This window comes from Nycticebus coucang, chromosome 2 (genome assembly GCF_027406575.1).
Source record: "Nycticebus coucang isolate mNycCou1 chromosome 2, mNycCou1.pri, whole genome shotgun sequence".
Taxonomy (NCBI): domain Eukaryota; kingdom Metazoa; phylum Chordata; class Mammalia; order Primates; family Lorisidae; genus Nycticebus; species Nycticebus coucang.
In genome coordinates this window covers 20,606,290-20,619,431 of record NC_069781.1, presented here as the reverse complement: position 1 = coordinate 20,619,431, position 13,142 = coordinate 20,606,290, and the positions used below count along the sequence as shown (strand labels likewise).

The window sequence follows — 13,142 nt, the reverse complement described above, 5'->3', positions numbered from 1 at the left end:
TTTCCTTCTCTGCAGCGAGCCACCTGAATGGCAGAGGAGGCTGTGCGACTTTGCAGAGTAGCTGCATCTTGGGCAGAAGACGAGAGGAGATGAGATTCTATGCTCTTTGCCTGGACCAGATTCACTGAGTAATTCCTCAGTGCGTCACCCTTGGGGATGTTAACATTCAGGTGATGCAACCTTCTGGGACAAGGTAGATGCACGCAAATCAGGACTTAACAAGCCTCCAGAGCATGCCAGTTCCACCCCGGTAGGCATGGACTGTAGGGGTTTCCAGTGGCTGAGCGGGAGCTGTTTTCCCTGCATGGCTGAGCAGAATACACATATTTATGCAGAAAAGAAAAGAATGGTGATTATGGATCCTAGCCTCCAGACTTCTTTGAGATTTGATTGAATGATTTGAGTTTTGTCACATACTATCTCAGATCATCACTTAGGATAAAAACCATAGGACAGCCCCAGAATCAGAGTCATGGTTTCATGAGGAGCTATTTGACAAAACTCTGGAATCTTGGGAAAAGCCTGGCCCCAGAATTGCCTTTCTATGAGCTACATAGCCTTACTCAAGTCAGCTAAATGCATTAAATCTCAGGTTTCTGATCTATGTAAATGGGGAGACAGACCCAGCCATTTTCAACACCATCTTGAAAAGCAGCTTGGGGATGGGGGAAAGCAAACCTTATCATTCTCGCTGAACTGTGAGCCACAGAGAGGCCTGGTCTTCAGGTCAGTCCCTGCAGGCTGACTGAGGGCTCCCAGGCAGGTTCCAGCCTGCCTTACAACTCAATTTCTCCACCCACACAAGGGGAGGGATAATAAATCAGCACGTCTCAAACTTGTCAAATGAAGTCCCCCTAGTACCAAAAGCAAACGATCTTAGGTGCCAAGCTCCTTTGATCCAAGGGCTTGATGTATCTTCAGGGTAAGCGATAATATAATGGTCATTTAGAGATGACAAAAATGAGGCACAGGGGTTGAATACTTTGTGCGAGATCCTCCAGAGAGTTATGCATCAGAGGAGAGTTTTACACTCTGGCTCTGAGGTTCCGAGTGCCTGTCACCTGGTCTCCTTACCTCCACACAGTGGACAGTGCTATCGGAGCTGTGTCCCATCTCTGAGAGGCTGGGCCTTCCAGCAACAGACACCTTGGGGTTCAGCATCTCTCAGATGTGACTCTGTCCTTAAGGACAAGGTAGGAACAGGATAGAGCCAGATGCTAGAGCTCTGAACTGGTGAATCAAAAGGGGCAGCCTTGGGCCACCCTGGCCCATGGGCAGGGAAGGTCTGCAGTGTGCCAGCTGCCACATCCCCTACTCCACCAGCCACATCCTGAATTACAGGGCAGTTCAGTGACATCTGGGTCTTAGTGAGTTATTTTTTCCAAGTTGAACTGACTGAGCAAAACCAAAAGGTGAGGAGCACCTCCAGTCCTGAGGAGAAAGTCTGATTTAGTGAAATGAACACTGGGCGGAGAGGCCGAAAAGGCAAATGTGAGGCTCATTTTATGACTGAGATAGTATTACCTAGATTATGGGTTAAGGGAAGGATATATATCCATATGTATACACACATATAATATACATGTAATACATATATATATATAAATTCAGGGTTGCAACACAGAAAAATGCTCAATAAATGTTAGTCAGAATACAAGTTGTCTCTCAAACATGAAAAGAAGAAGAGCAAGGAAACCCCCTCGGCCCTACCTAACATCCGGTGGTGTCCCCCGCTCCGCGAGGCACTCGGCAAGTGCCCTGAGATGATGGTCGCACATTTGTACCCCAAGTCATACGCAGACATCCACTTGCTTGGCACGTGCCTGCATCATTTGCTAAATATACATATATATGCATATATATTTCATATATATATGAAAAAAGTCTATCACACTCATTCCATGAATAACACAAAGGCCTTGATTTGTTCCCCGTAATCAGCACGTGTAAGGTCCAAAATTAAGGCTGCTGTCTGGCTGTGTGTGCGTGTGCGTGTGTGTGTGCACGTGTGTGCGTGTGTGTGTGTGTGTGTTCATTGAAGAGGAACAAGGAAAAGAGACCAAAAACTCAGGTCTGCCCGGGGACGTTTTGACAAACATTGCTGATGGGTAAACACGAGGACGAAATGAGGTGGCTCTGTTTTGTCGAGTGGTTTTATACCGATCGCTTCATCTCTCGGCGCCACACACTCTTCATACATAGGTTGAGGATAGCGTCTCCTAACCTCATGCAGCTGGCAGAGCTGCGCTAAAGAAGAAAAGGCAGAGATAATGCGAGAGTGGCTTTGAGGAGCACAGAGCACCAGTAGATGTCAAGCTATTATCAGATCCTGTCGTGAGCCCATTAGACCTTGTACTTTCTGTATACCGGATTTATTTTCTGAGTTTTTATTTTATCTACTACACAAAGCCATTAATTGCAGCTTTTTAAAGAAATCACAGATAGGAGCCTATATTCTTTCAGACTACCACTCAAATGGTATCAGCCTTAGTGACCTTCTCTGTGGAGGTAGTAGCCTCACAGAGTTCAGGCCCACGGGGCCCACGGGGCCCATGGGGCCCACAGAGCTGGATGTCCATATCGCCTCCCTGTGCCCATGCCTGTACCTTTTCTATGAAGGTGATGTGCCGGACTTCACACATTCTTAGCAAGAGCACAATGAGATAATTGCCATAAATGTACCCAACAGAGTTCTTGCCACATGGTAGATAATTAAGAAATTCTTAAACTTAGAGAAAACAGACTGCAGAGGACATAGCTCAGGATTGGTAGCCAGACACGCTTAGGTTCATACACCCCCGGGCAGCTCCACCTCTTTTCAGCTGGATGATCTTGGGTGAGTTTCTGTGCCCCTCTGCCATGGCACTCACAACCATAGGTGAAGACAATGGGGCTTCTGTGGACCCCTGCACTGGCTATGTTCAGCCAGGCTTCAGGGCCCACCATGTGGTTGCTGTTTAAAGCACCTAAAACATCATAGTCACTTGGGAAAGGGCAGCCAGTTCCAGTTTTATTCCAATTTTGCTTGTTCAGTCATTCTTGGAATGACCAGTGGTATTTGGGAGCACTGAACCTCAGCCCTAAGGAAAGCAGGTCAGGCACGTGACAGATGTTAAACAGCTATTCCCAGAGATGTCAGCCAAAAGGCCAAAAAGTTAGAGACCCGTTATTTTCTTCTCCGAAGCACAATTAGTTTGTCACAGCTGACAGATGATGGATGGCTATGCATCAGTCCAAGAGACACCACGGAATCCATCTGATTTTCTGTTTATCATTCTAACCTCTTGCACTTGGCTCTTCCCCTCCATCTGCAGACATCTCCCCGCCTCCCTCCATCTCTCGGCCTCGCTGTCCTCCCAGCCCCCATTGCGCGCCCACTCACTCACCATCACAGAAATGTGGAGGATGTGCAGCTGCTCCTCGACAACCTCCGACGGCTCCTGGAGCGTGGGGGCGGTGGCCCGGGCCAGTTGCCCGGAGCTGCTCATGGAGACGTGGAAGTACAGGGTGCCGTTCTCCAGCCACTGCTGTCTCCAGTGCACCAGCGAGATGTCCGCCGCCGTGCCAGACATCTCTGCAAGACAAGACCCAAGGCGTGGTGAGTGGCATCCTGGCCTTGGTGCTCCCGGAAGGGAAGAAGCTGCATGTAATCAGGAGCTCAGAAGGCATCTACTTTGTGTTCAAATCAAGTCCACCTGCCAGAGGACCAGTGACCAAGATTCACCCCAAGTAACAGACGGCAGAGACAGGGTTTGATCTCAGGTCTGTCTGGGGCCCCTTCCCAAACACTACCCATGATAAGGCAATTCATTCTAGGCCAAGAGTGGAAGGAAACTAAGGGCAGAAGTGCTTCCAATCTTCGGGGGCCAGGGAACTAGAAGAGGAAGGGAAGACAGGAACAAGCCAGGGAAGAAGTTAGATGTGAATTCTCCAGAAGCAGAACTAGACGTCCTCATCACAACAAAGCCTCAGAGCTGGAAAGACCCAAGAGAGCAGCCGCTCAGCAAAGGTGCCTCAGCATCAGCACACACAGGTTAGGAGCAAGACGAGAGGGTCATGGTGCCTCAGTGTCAGCCCGCACGGGTTAGGAGCATGACGAGAGGGTCATCCTGAGCATATTTCTCCAGCTCTAATAAGAGCAGTCTTGCTCCTAAGCAAGACTTTTCTTTTAATTTATTTATTTTTATTGTTAAATCATAGCTGTGTACATTAGTGCAATCAAGGGGTACAATGTGCTGGTTTCATATACAATCTGAAATATTCTCATCAAACTGTTCAACGTAGCCTTCATGGCATTTTCTTAGTTATTGTATGTAGACATCTGTATTCTGCATTTAGTAAGTTTTGCCTGTACCCATTCTAAGATGCACCGTAGGTGTAGCCCCACCCATTACCCTCCCTCCATGATAACCTCCCCCCCCCTTCCCCTTTCTTGGCCCTTTCCCCATAGTCTGGTGCTATAGTTGGGTTATAGCCTTCATGTGAAGCTATAATTTAGCTTCATAGTAGGGCTGAGTACATTAGGCTTAAAAATACGGGAAAAGCCACTGCCCCGTCCCAGTGTTCTCATATAAGCAATGGGGAGTTAGGACTTTCTAGTAAATTGTAAAGTCAGATTTTCTGACTTGAAGTTTCTAACTCTTATCTCTATGGGTTTTTTGCCTTTGTTAAGTACATTTTAAAATACTTATCATTTAAATACGAGGTTGGACAATTCAATTTGCAAACTCATCCTAGAAAATGTGCTACATACTTCATTGCTGAACATCACTGCGGTCACGGTCAAGGTACCCACCCCTTGCAAAGCTGTGCACAGATGCCTCGTCCACCCTGCAAAGCAATTTTGGGACTCTTTTTCTGGAATGGCCATCAGAGCTGTTGTCATACGAGCTCTGCCAATTAAACTTGTGAACTCATCCTAGAAAAAATGCTATATGCATCATTGCTGAATATCACTACTGTCACTAGTTAACCAAAGGGAGGGTTTTGAAGGTGACTGTAGTGGTATTTAACAATGAAAAGTAGCACTTTTTCTAGGATGAGTTTGTGAACTTAATTGTCCGACCTCATAGTGTTTGTAACGACAACTAGTAAACCAGCGTGGTCTCTTATTAAATAAGAAGGGTGATAGTATATGGTGCCAAAAGTGTCACTGCTCTGGGTTTATATGTCTTTCCATAGTATCTTCTCCCAAAGGGATGAGCCCAGGAAGATGTCCCAGGAAAATTCCTGCCAGTGCATCTTAGGAATAAAAGGGCGTAGGTTCTTAGAGAATGATGGAGGTTTGCACGCAAGTGAAAATCACAGTAGGAGATGAGTAGCCTTAGCATTGTCTGAGGCTTAGAACCTTGAATCCCCATCCTGAGACACAGAGGTGTCCTTGAGACTGAATTTCTGAAGGCCCCAAAGACTGTGAGTGCATTCATGCCCCTTTGGGGGGGACTGGTGGGCAAGCTGATTAGAACATTTCCTTACCCAGCTATCTCTCCCCATGCCCCACTGCAGCCCCTGTCATCTCTAAGGATGAAGGAAAAGGAATCACCTTAAAAAAATGAGAAGATATGTGGGTCACTATGAAACTTTTGAGACAGATTATATTATGGTCCATTATTTCACTCCACACAGTCAACAGTGTCCTTCCTAATTCACCTGTGCAAGTGTCAACTTCTGACAGCTTATCAGTGTTGCTGGGAGGGCTTCATTTGTTTCCACCCACGTGGATTTTATGTTTCTTGATTTTTGTGTATCTCAAAACTTTCGTAATGACCCACATGATACCTGGTCACTAAACTCCATCAGTTTATTGTTATATCGTCCTTTCCCCATAGACTCTAACTCCTTGTGGTTCATAATAATAAATTCTTATTTTTTTTTTATTAAATCATAGCTGTGTACATTAATGCGATCGTGGGGCACCATACACTGGTTGATAAATTCTTGGAAAAGTATCTAGCACTTATTATGTGCTAAAAGAAAAAGCTGCCTTAGAATTTTTAAGTTAGCTATTGATTTATTATCATCATCTTTATTGTTAATAGAGACAGGATCTAATTCACCCTTTAGATACTCTGGGAAAAATAAATTCTTGAGCCATCCTTAACTGCTTGCCTTCTCTCCCACTTCATAGCCAGTTCATCAAGAAATCCTTCAAAAGCTGTTGAAAATCCAGTCCTTCTCCCCACCTCCACTTCAGCCACTGGGCAACCCTCTGAGCTATCTCACCTGGCTTCCCCCTCCACCCTTGCCCCCTGTCCCTCAGCCAGGAGGCAGAGGGATCCTGCCACAGCAGAAGGCATCCCACAAGACTCAGCTTTCACTTTGTCCTCTTGTGGCCTCCTATCATCAAGTAAAAGACAAAGTAGCCAGAACACAGTGAGTTGTAAGTCCAAATGGAAGCATGCCTGCTTTTCCCTTGATGCTCAAATAATTAAACAGGACTGGAGAGAATAACAAAGGTTCATCTGCTCTTAGAACACAAGCCCCAAAGGATCCTGAGAGCCCACTGTGGTGGCTGGAGGAGGCTAGGTGACCAATCTGTGAAGCAGGTGTCTTCCCAGTACTCTCTTCTCTCCCAGGCTGGGGCATTCTACTCCCCCCCATCAGCACTGAGGCTTTGGCAGTAGCCTCTCTGGCAGCCAGCCAGCTGGGCCAAGGCAAGGTGAAGACGTTATGATAAACTGCTGGCACAACACCTCACTCATTTTTCCCTCAGTGCATCGAAGTCCAAAACCAGAGGCCCAGGGAACCCAGGACTGAGAGTTGCCACTAAAAATACCAGGTTCTGATTTAGCAGCTCTGTATGCTGCTGGCTGGGCAGGCACTTAATGTGCTGGGTCCCTGGAACGGTTCCAGAAGAAAGCTCCAAGGTAGACCACTTCTGATCGACACGGCATAGCACAGATGGAGGTAGAGGAAGAAAAGGGATACTGGCAGAAATCAGCTCTTTACTCCTCAAGTTTTCTTCAGCCTATGTCTGAACCCCACCCCCACCCCCAATTAAAGAGGTTCCCACTTCCCATGTTCAGATTGGGAAGCAAAGGGTCACAGACTGTTACTGACTTAAGTTCACTGGTGAATCCACACCCGGCTGGACTGAATGGGTCTCCAGTCCACCCTATTTCTACTAGACCATTTGCACTTACACCATTTGCTTTTTCTTGACTAAATTAGCCCGTGAACCAAAACTAAGCTGAGCTCTTTGTTTGCTACCATGACGAGTGCACAGTCAGCAGACAGTAAACGTTAAATGATAATAACAGTGTATGAAACACAGTAAATATTGAATCACAGAGAAAATCTCTGGACTCACTTTATTACAATGAAAAGAAACTGTTGTCGGAGAAGGGGGAGGGGGGCGCAAGTCCTCAAAGAGAAAACTGCTTTAGCAGATGCAAAAGGCCTTGATCACCTGTTCACTCACCCATCCATTTATCCAGCCATTTGTTTACTCCATCAATGTGCTTATGAGGCACCTACTCCATTCCAGACAGTTTAGGAGCCTTGCCTTCAGGGAGCTCACAGCAGAAATTCTACCCAGCCCTCTGGCCCCTCACCCCACGTCACACAAGCACACTCTCCATTCACTGTGGTCCAGAAGACTGTGCATTATCTGGCCTATCTCCCACCACTGCCCCTTAGTTACATGCTCCAGCCCTATGGGACTGACACGCTTTCCTTAAACATCTCAGGCTCCCTCCTGTCTCACGGCATAAGCCCTTTCTGTCCAATCTGCATAGAACTTTCCTCACAGAGCTTGCAACTGTCTATATCTCTCAATCCAAAATATATCTGTTCAGAAATCTGTGTCTGTCTCCTCTAACTCAAGTATTCCTCTCCACACACATCCAAATCTCTATCATATCCTCTTTATAAAACTTTCTCTAGCACTTCTGGCTATTAGACATTTATTTATATATTTTCTTGAACGTGTGTTTATTGCCTGTCTCTCAAGGCAATAAAGAACAAGAACCTTGCACGGCTTACTTCCTGTTAGCTCTAAAGCACTTTGAGAAAGTGCTTGGCACATAATAAGTGCTCAATAAATAATTACTGAGTGGTTGAAGTGTGTGTGTGTGCGTGTACATACATACACATACACACACGTATTTATACACATCCATAATAAGATGGTGGAGGCAGTAAAAAATAGAATTTGGAGAGTGTTAAATTTCATCAGAGAATTAAAGAAAGAATAAGTGAAGCTCTATTTGAAACTCAAAGGTGGGAACAGACCTTCCTAGCTTGCAGATCAAGAACTAAAGTGCAGTGGCCTGAGCCTTGCAGAGGATGGACCTGTCAATGTCCTTCAGAGGAGAGACAAAGGCATGGAGATTGTCTGGGCATCTCAGTGGCACAAAGCTGCACATGTGTGCGGGAGTGTGGTGGAATGTCGGGTTAGAAATGTAGCTCAGTACAGAGGTAGGGGCTTTGAATGCTGGGTGACAGAGTGTATAGTTTACTCGGCATGCCGTAGGGACCCAGTGGAGTACACTTGATCAGAGAGCCAGTCCTGTGTCCATTAAAAACAGGTTAAATAGTAGCAGGACCCAAACCAGCTCTTGAAATTCCCTGCTGATTGATTTTCCAATTGCATTTTCCCTTTTCTCTTTCCCTACTCCTTCCACATAAACATTTCATTGAAGTCTTCAAGTCATATTACAATCAAACCTAAAGCAAAAGGGGGACTAAACGCATTTGGTCGGGAACCAAGACGATTCCCATAAAGGCAGATTATGCTGACATGATGAATATAAAATGAAACAGCAGATATTAAAGTGGGAGAATTGGTGCGCCATGCCTTCAGGCAGCAGGCTGACTCCGCTGCCTGCCTACCTCCCACCCCGGTTAGCTTGGTTTTATATTGGAATCATAAAGAAACACAGGGATTGCTTTTTCACCTTTCTCTGCTCTCCCCCCACAGCCCCCTATGCGTTGCAACTCCTGAAATATTCAACAGGCTCAAATCCCCTCAACCACCTAGTGTAAGCCAAGCAAGGGATCAGCCTTCATCAGTGATTCTAGGTAGACTGCCAGCCTGCCCTGCCAGCCACCGATGTCTTTCAGTCTCCTGAAAAAGAAAAATATAATCTCCAAGGCATGTTGTGCTTTCAATTGGCTTGTTCCTCCTAATGTACGGCACTCATTGTATTTTTATTTAATTCCTGAAGGTCATTATGAAAATAAGCAGAGCACAAGCCATCTTGGTAATATCTCTTGTGTGGTTAACTAACCCTCCTTCTGATGCTGCAGCACCGTCTGACCCTCCAACAGATTATTCGCAGCAGCCCAGAGAGAGCTTCCAAGCAGTTTGTAAATGGTCTTCACCTCACGGGGTGGTGAGAAGTAGACATCAGATGAGTAGACTTGCTGCCTAGGCAGACAGAGTTGGGAAAGGTAGTGATGCTGACTTTAATCAACCTTGCCACTGGCTGCTCCGGCCTGGGTGTCACATGCAGCAAGTCCTGCTGAGCGGTCCTGGGAGATAATCTCAATTGCTCACACTCTTTTTCGTCTCCACAATGGTTCATTAGTGCAAACCTTTATCATCACTCTCACGGGCGATTGCAAATGGTTCTGTGCCGTCCGGGTCTCATCAGAAAGAGAAGACACACTCAGTAAGAACACTGGGAAGTGTTTAACAGCTTTACAGGGTCGGGCATGGTTCAGGCAAGCCAACATTGGGCAGTGAAGCGCTCCAAGGTTGGTGACAGCAAGCAACCAGGCTTGAAGAAGCAAGAGCAGGGGTTTAGCAAACTCTGAAGAGCTATAGCTGTAGGAAAGGGCTACCATATATCTGCCAGATAGGAAGGAGCTGGAGCCTTAGGTAGAATAACCCAGTTACTGCAAATGCATGGCCCAGGGTGGGGGCTGTCAAGGGTAAAACGTACCAACCTCACTTTCCTTCCACCTGCCAATTTCTTGTAGGTGTCTTGCATGGGTCAACCTCAGTTGAACACCCAGAGGTGCTTGGGTGAAGCGAATCACAGAGGGCAGCCCTCTGGGGCACGCAGCAAGTGGACAAGGTGCCAAGTCAATCTCAAGAAGCAAACAGAGACTTCAGAGACCCCCTTAACTGGTCTTTCTTTCTAACACCAGCCTTCCTTTCTTATCACCATCCATCAAATAGCTACCAGGATGAAATCTCTAGCATTTTAATCTGACCTTGTCATATCTTTGTTCACACCTTCCAGTGGTTCCTACTACCCTTTGGAATAAGATCTAACTTCAGGAGCTCAGCACACAAGGCCCTCCATGATCTGGCACAGGCTTCTCTCTCCAGTCTTATTTCTTTTCACGCCTTTCCTTGCATTTATTTATTAAATCTGTTGAGATACTGATATAATTGAATACATATACTATGCTACTTCCTAATTTAGTGTCTCTGAGGGTGCCTTTTCTGAGTCTCCAAGGTCCTCCCCACTTGACCCGTTCCCTGCTCTGAAGTCATCTGGGATGCTCGTACAGCCTCCCCGCTCCAGTTCCACGTGGCAGAAACAGTGCAGTGCATGAGGCGCAAGATCATAGGTCTGCACACCAGCTGTCTGAATTTGAATCTCAGCTGCCCTGTGTTCAATTTATGTGTCCTTGGACAAACTTTTAACTCCTCTGTCCTCAGTTCTTCCATCTACCAAAGGAGCGTAATAGTAACACCTGCCTCATAGGGTTGCTTTTAGAAACAAATGTAGTAACACAAATAAATTAGTTCTTAGCATGGTCTTGATACTTGGTAAGCACATCACAAATATTTTACGTTTGTTAAATATTATTTCATAGACACAGTTATAGCATCCTATTTTACCACCGTGTTGGTATATGTGTGTGCGTGTGTATTTATATATGATCTCTTTACACAGCTGACTTCCCCTATTGGATTCTAGTGTGGGGAAATGTAATTTGTGTAGCCTACTGCCTGGCAAAGTGGGCAAACACAGAGTAGTGATTCCATAAATGTTTCTTAGGTAGAACAGGGCTGTCTCTATATTTGAATTCAGATGGGTGCTCCCAGAGAATGGAGGAAGAGATGACCATGCCGGGTATCAGTTATGGCTTGATTTTAATGTAACAACTCCCGAGAAATGTATTGAACATCTAGCTCAAGTTTAGACATCTGGAGAATGCAAATGATGAGAAAGGAAACGTTAACTTTCAAGGAGCTTACATTTTCATGAAGGGGGAAGAAGGGAGTTATAGAGAAAATCAATAATCATATGATTCTGTTTAGACATAAGCATTTGTATATATAGCTGGAAAGAAATACATTGGAACATTAAGAATGGTGGGACCAGAGGTGATTTTAATCAAATTCTGATTTAGTTTTCTCTACATTGACCATATATTACCTCTGTAGCAGATGTAAACACACATTCAGTATAAAAGGCCATTTAGTCAACCATCTTTTGTAAGATCTGGCATTCAGGGACTCTGTCCTCAGAAGTTCAGCCCAAGGGGGCTGAGAAATGTCATGTTATAAATAGCTATAAGTCAAAGTAGGAAGCTTAGGAGAGAACAGATTACTTCTGGTTGGATCTAGAAAGTCTTCCTGGAACAGTCTTTTTTTGTTGTTGTTAATTAAATCATAGTTGTGTACATTAATGTGATCATGGGGCACCATACACTGGTTTTATAGACTGTTTGACACATTTTCATCACACTGGTTAACATAGCCTTCCTGGAATTTTCTTATTGTGTTAAGACATTTACCTTCTACATTTACTAAGTTTCACATATACCCTTGTAAGATGCACCGCAGGTGTAATCCCACCAATCACCCTCCCTCCGCCCAACCTCTCCCCCTCCCCTCCCTTTCCCCTTTCCCCCTATTCATAATTGCTAAGTCATGGAAAAAGCCCAAGTGCCCATCGATCCACAAATGGATTAATAAATTGTGGTATATGTACACCATGGAATATTATGCAGCCTTAAAGAAAGATGGAGACTTTACCTCTTTCATGTTTACATGGATGGAGCTGGAACATATTCTTCTTAGTAAAGTATCTCAAGTATGGAATAAAAAATATCCAGAGTGCTCAGCCCTACTACGAAACTAATTTATGGCTTTCACATGAAAGCTATAACCCAGTTATAACCCAAGAACAGTCTTAAAGGATGCAAGATGTAGACAAACGTCCACGTGGTAGAGAGCACTTCAGATGGAGGAAGAACAAGGGCAGGACGGCAGGAGGCTTGGTGCTGTGGAGAAAGCGAGCTGTAAATAAGAGGATCGTCACTACGGAGAGGACTGCTTAATCAAGTCTCTAGAGGGGAAAATTAAAAGGAGGCTAGCAATTGGAGAATAGACCATTTCCTAGCAAAATAATAAATGTCACAGAGCCTCTATCATCTTCTTTATCTTTAAAATTGAGGTCACGATCACATCTAATGTCCATCGCATCTAATGTAGATCTGAGAGTAAGGGCACACATAGCAACATGCTTGGAAATCTGCAAAGTCCTGCAGTTAGTTCTGTAGGCAAAAGCAATCATCCAACAATATACTTCATCCAACAATATAGCTCCCGTAAATCATTTACTGACTGTGGAAACCGTGCCAGCCACAGTGCCGGGTCCTGAGAATAAATTGAAGGAAATGATCGAGTTGACTGTGTCTTCCCGACTTTTCAGTGTAGGCTGGATATTCCTTGATGTCCACTCAGCAGTAGTTTCTTCAGTTTTTCCATTCACCTACCCACATAATCATTCATTCATAGTAGAAGACTGTGCCTGCCTAGGTCACTGCAGCCCTCAGTACTTAGCTTTGAAGGAGGCATGCAATAAAATATTGTTGCATAAATGTACCACTCAATGTACATTTCCTGAATCCCTTTGTCATCAAGAAAGTCACAATCTAGGAAAGCAGAAAAAGGAAAATCAACAAGGGCAACATGCATGCAGCAGGAGCCACAAATCGGACGCAGGGAATCATGTGAGAGGGAATCAATGCTCCTCGGTTACTGCGCATCGGGGGTTCGGACAGAGCATGGAGGAAGAGGCGATAATCTACACATTTCATAATTCTAAGAGGTCCTGATGTCAGGCCCCGTTAAACACCCACAGGGTGAAGCCAAGGGTGTGCTGGGTTTGTAAGGTGTCCTCTGAGGACAGAGGGTGGACAGGTGGCGGGGTTGTGATGCAGGCAGGTCCTGA

At 45.3% G+C, this 13,142-nt stretch overlaps 1 protein-coding gene across 4 annotated transcripts in view; it reads right to left on the bottom strand.

The window, feature by feature from the left end:
- The window catches only part of ASTN2 (astrotactin 2), a 990,319-nt gene that overhangs the window by 857,192 nt on the left and 119,985 nt on the right, over nucleotides 1-13,142 (bottom strand). For all 4 annotated transcript variants that reach the window (XM_053566512.1, XM_053566522.1, XM_053566529.1 and 1 more), the window contains exon 2: nucleotides 3,387-3,574. In XM_053566512.1, coding sequence (XP_053422487.1) covers nucleotides 3,387-3,574 — 188 coding nt within the window. The remainder of the gene's footprint in view (nucleotides 1-3,386; nucleotides 3,575-13,142) is intronic.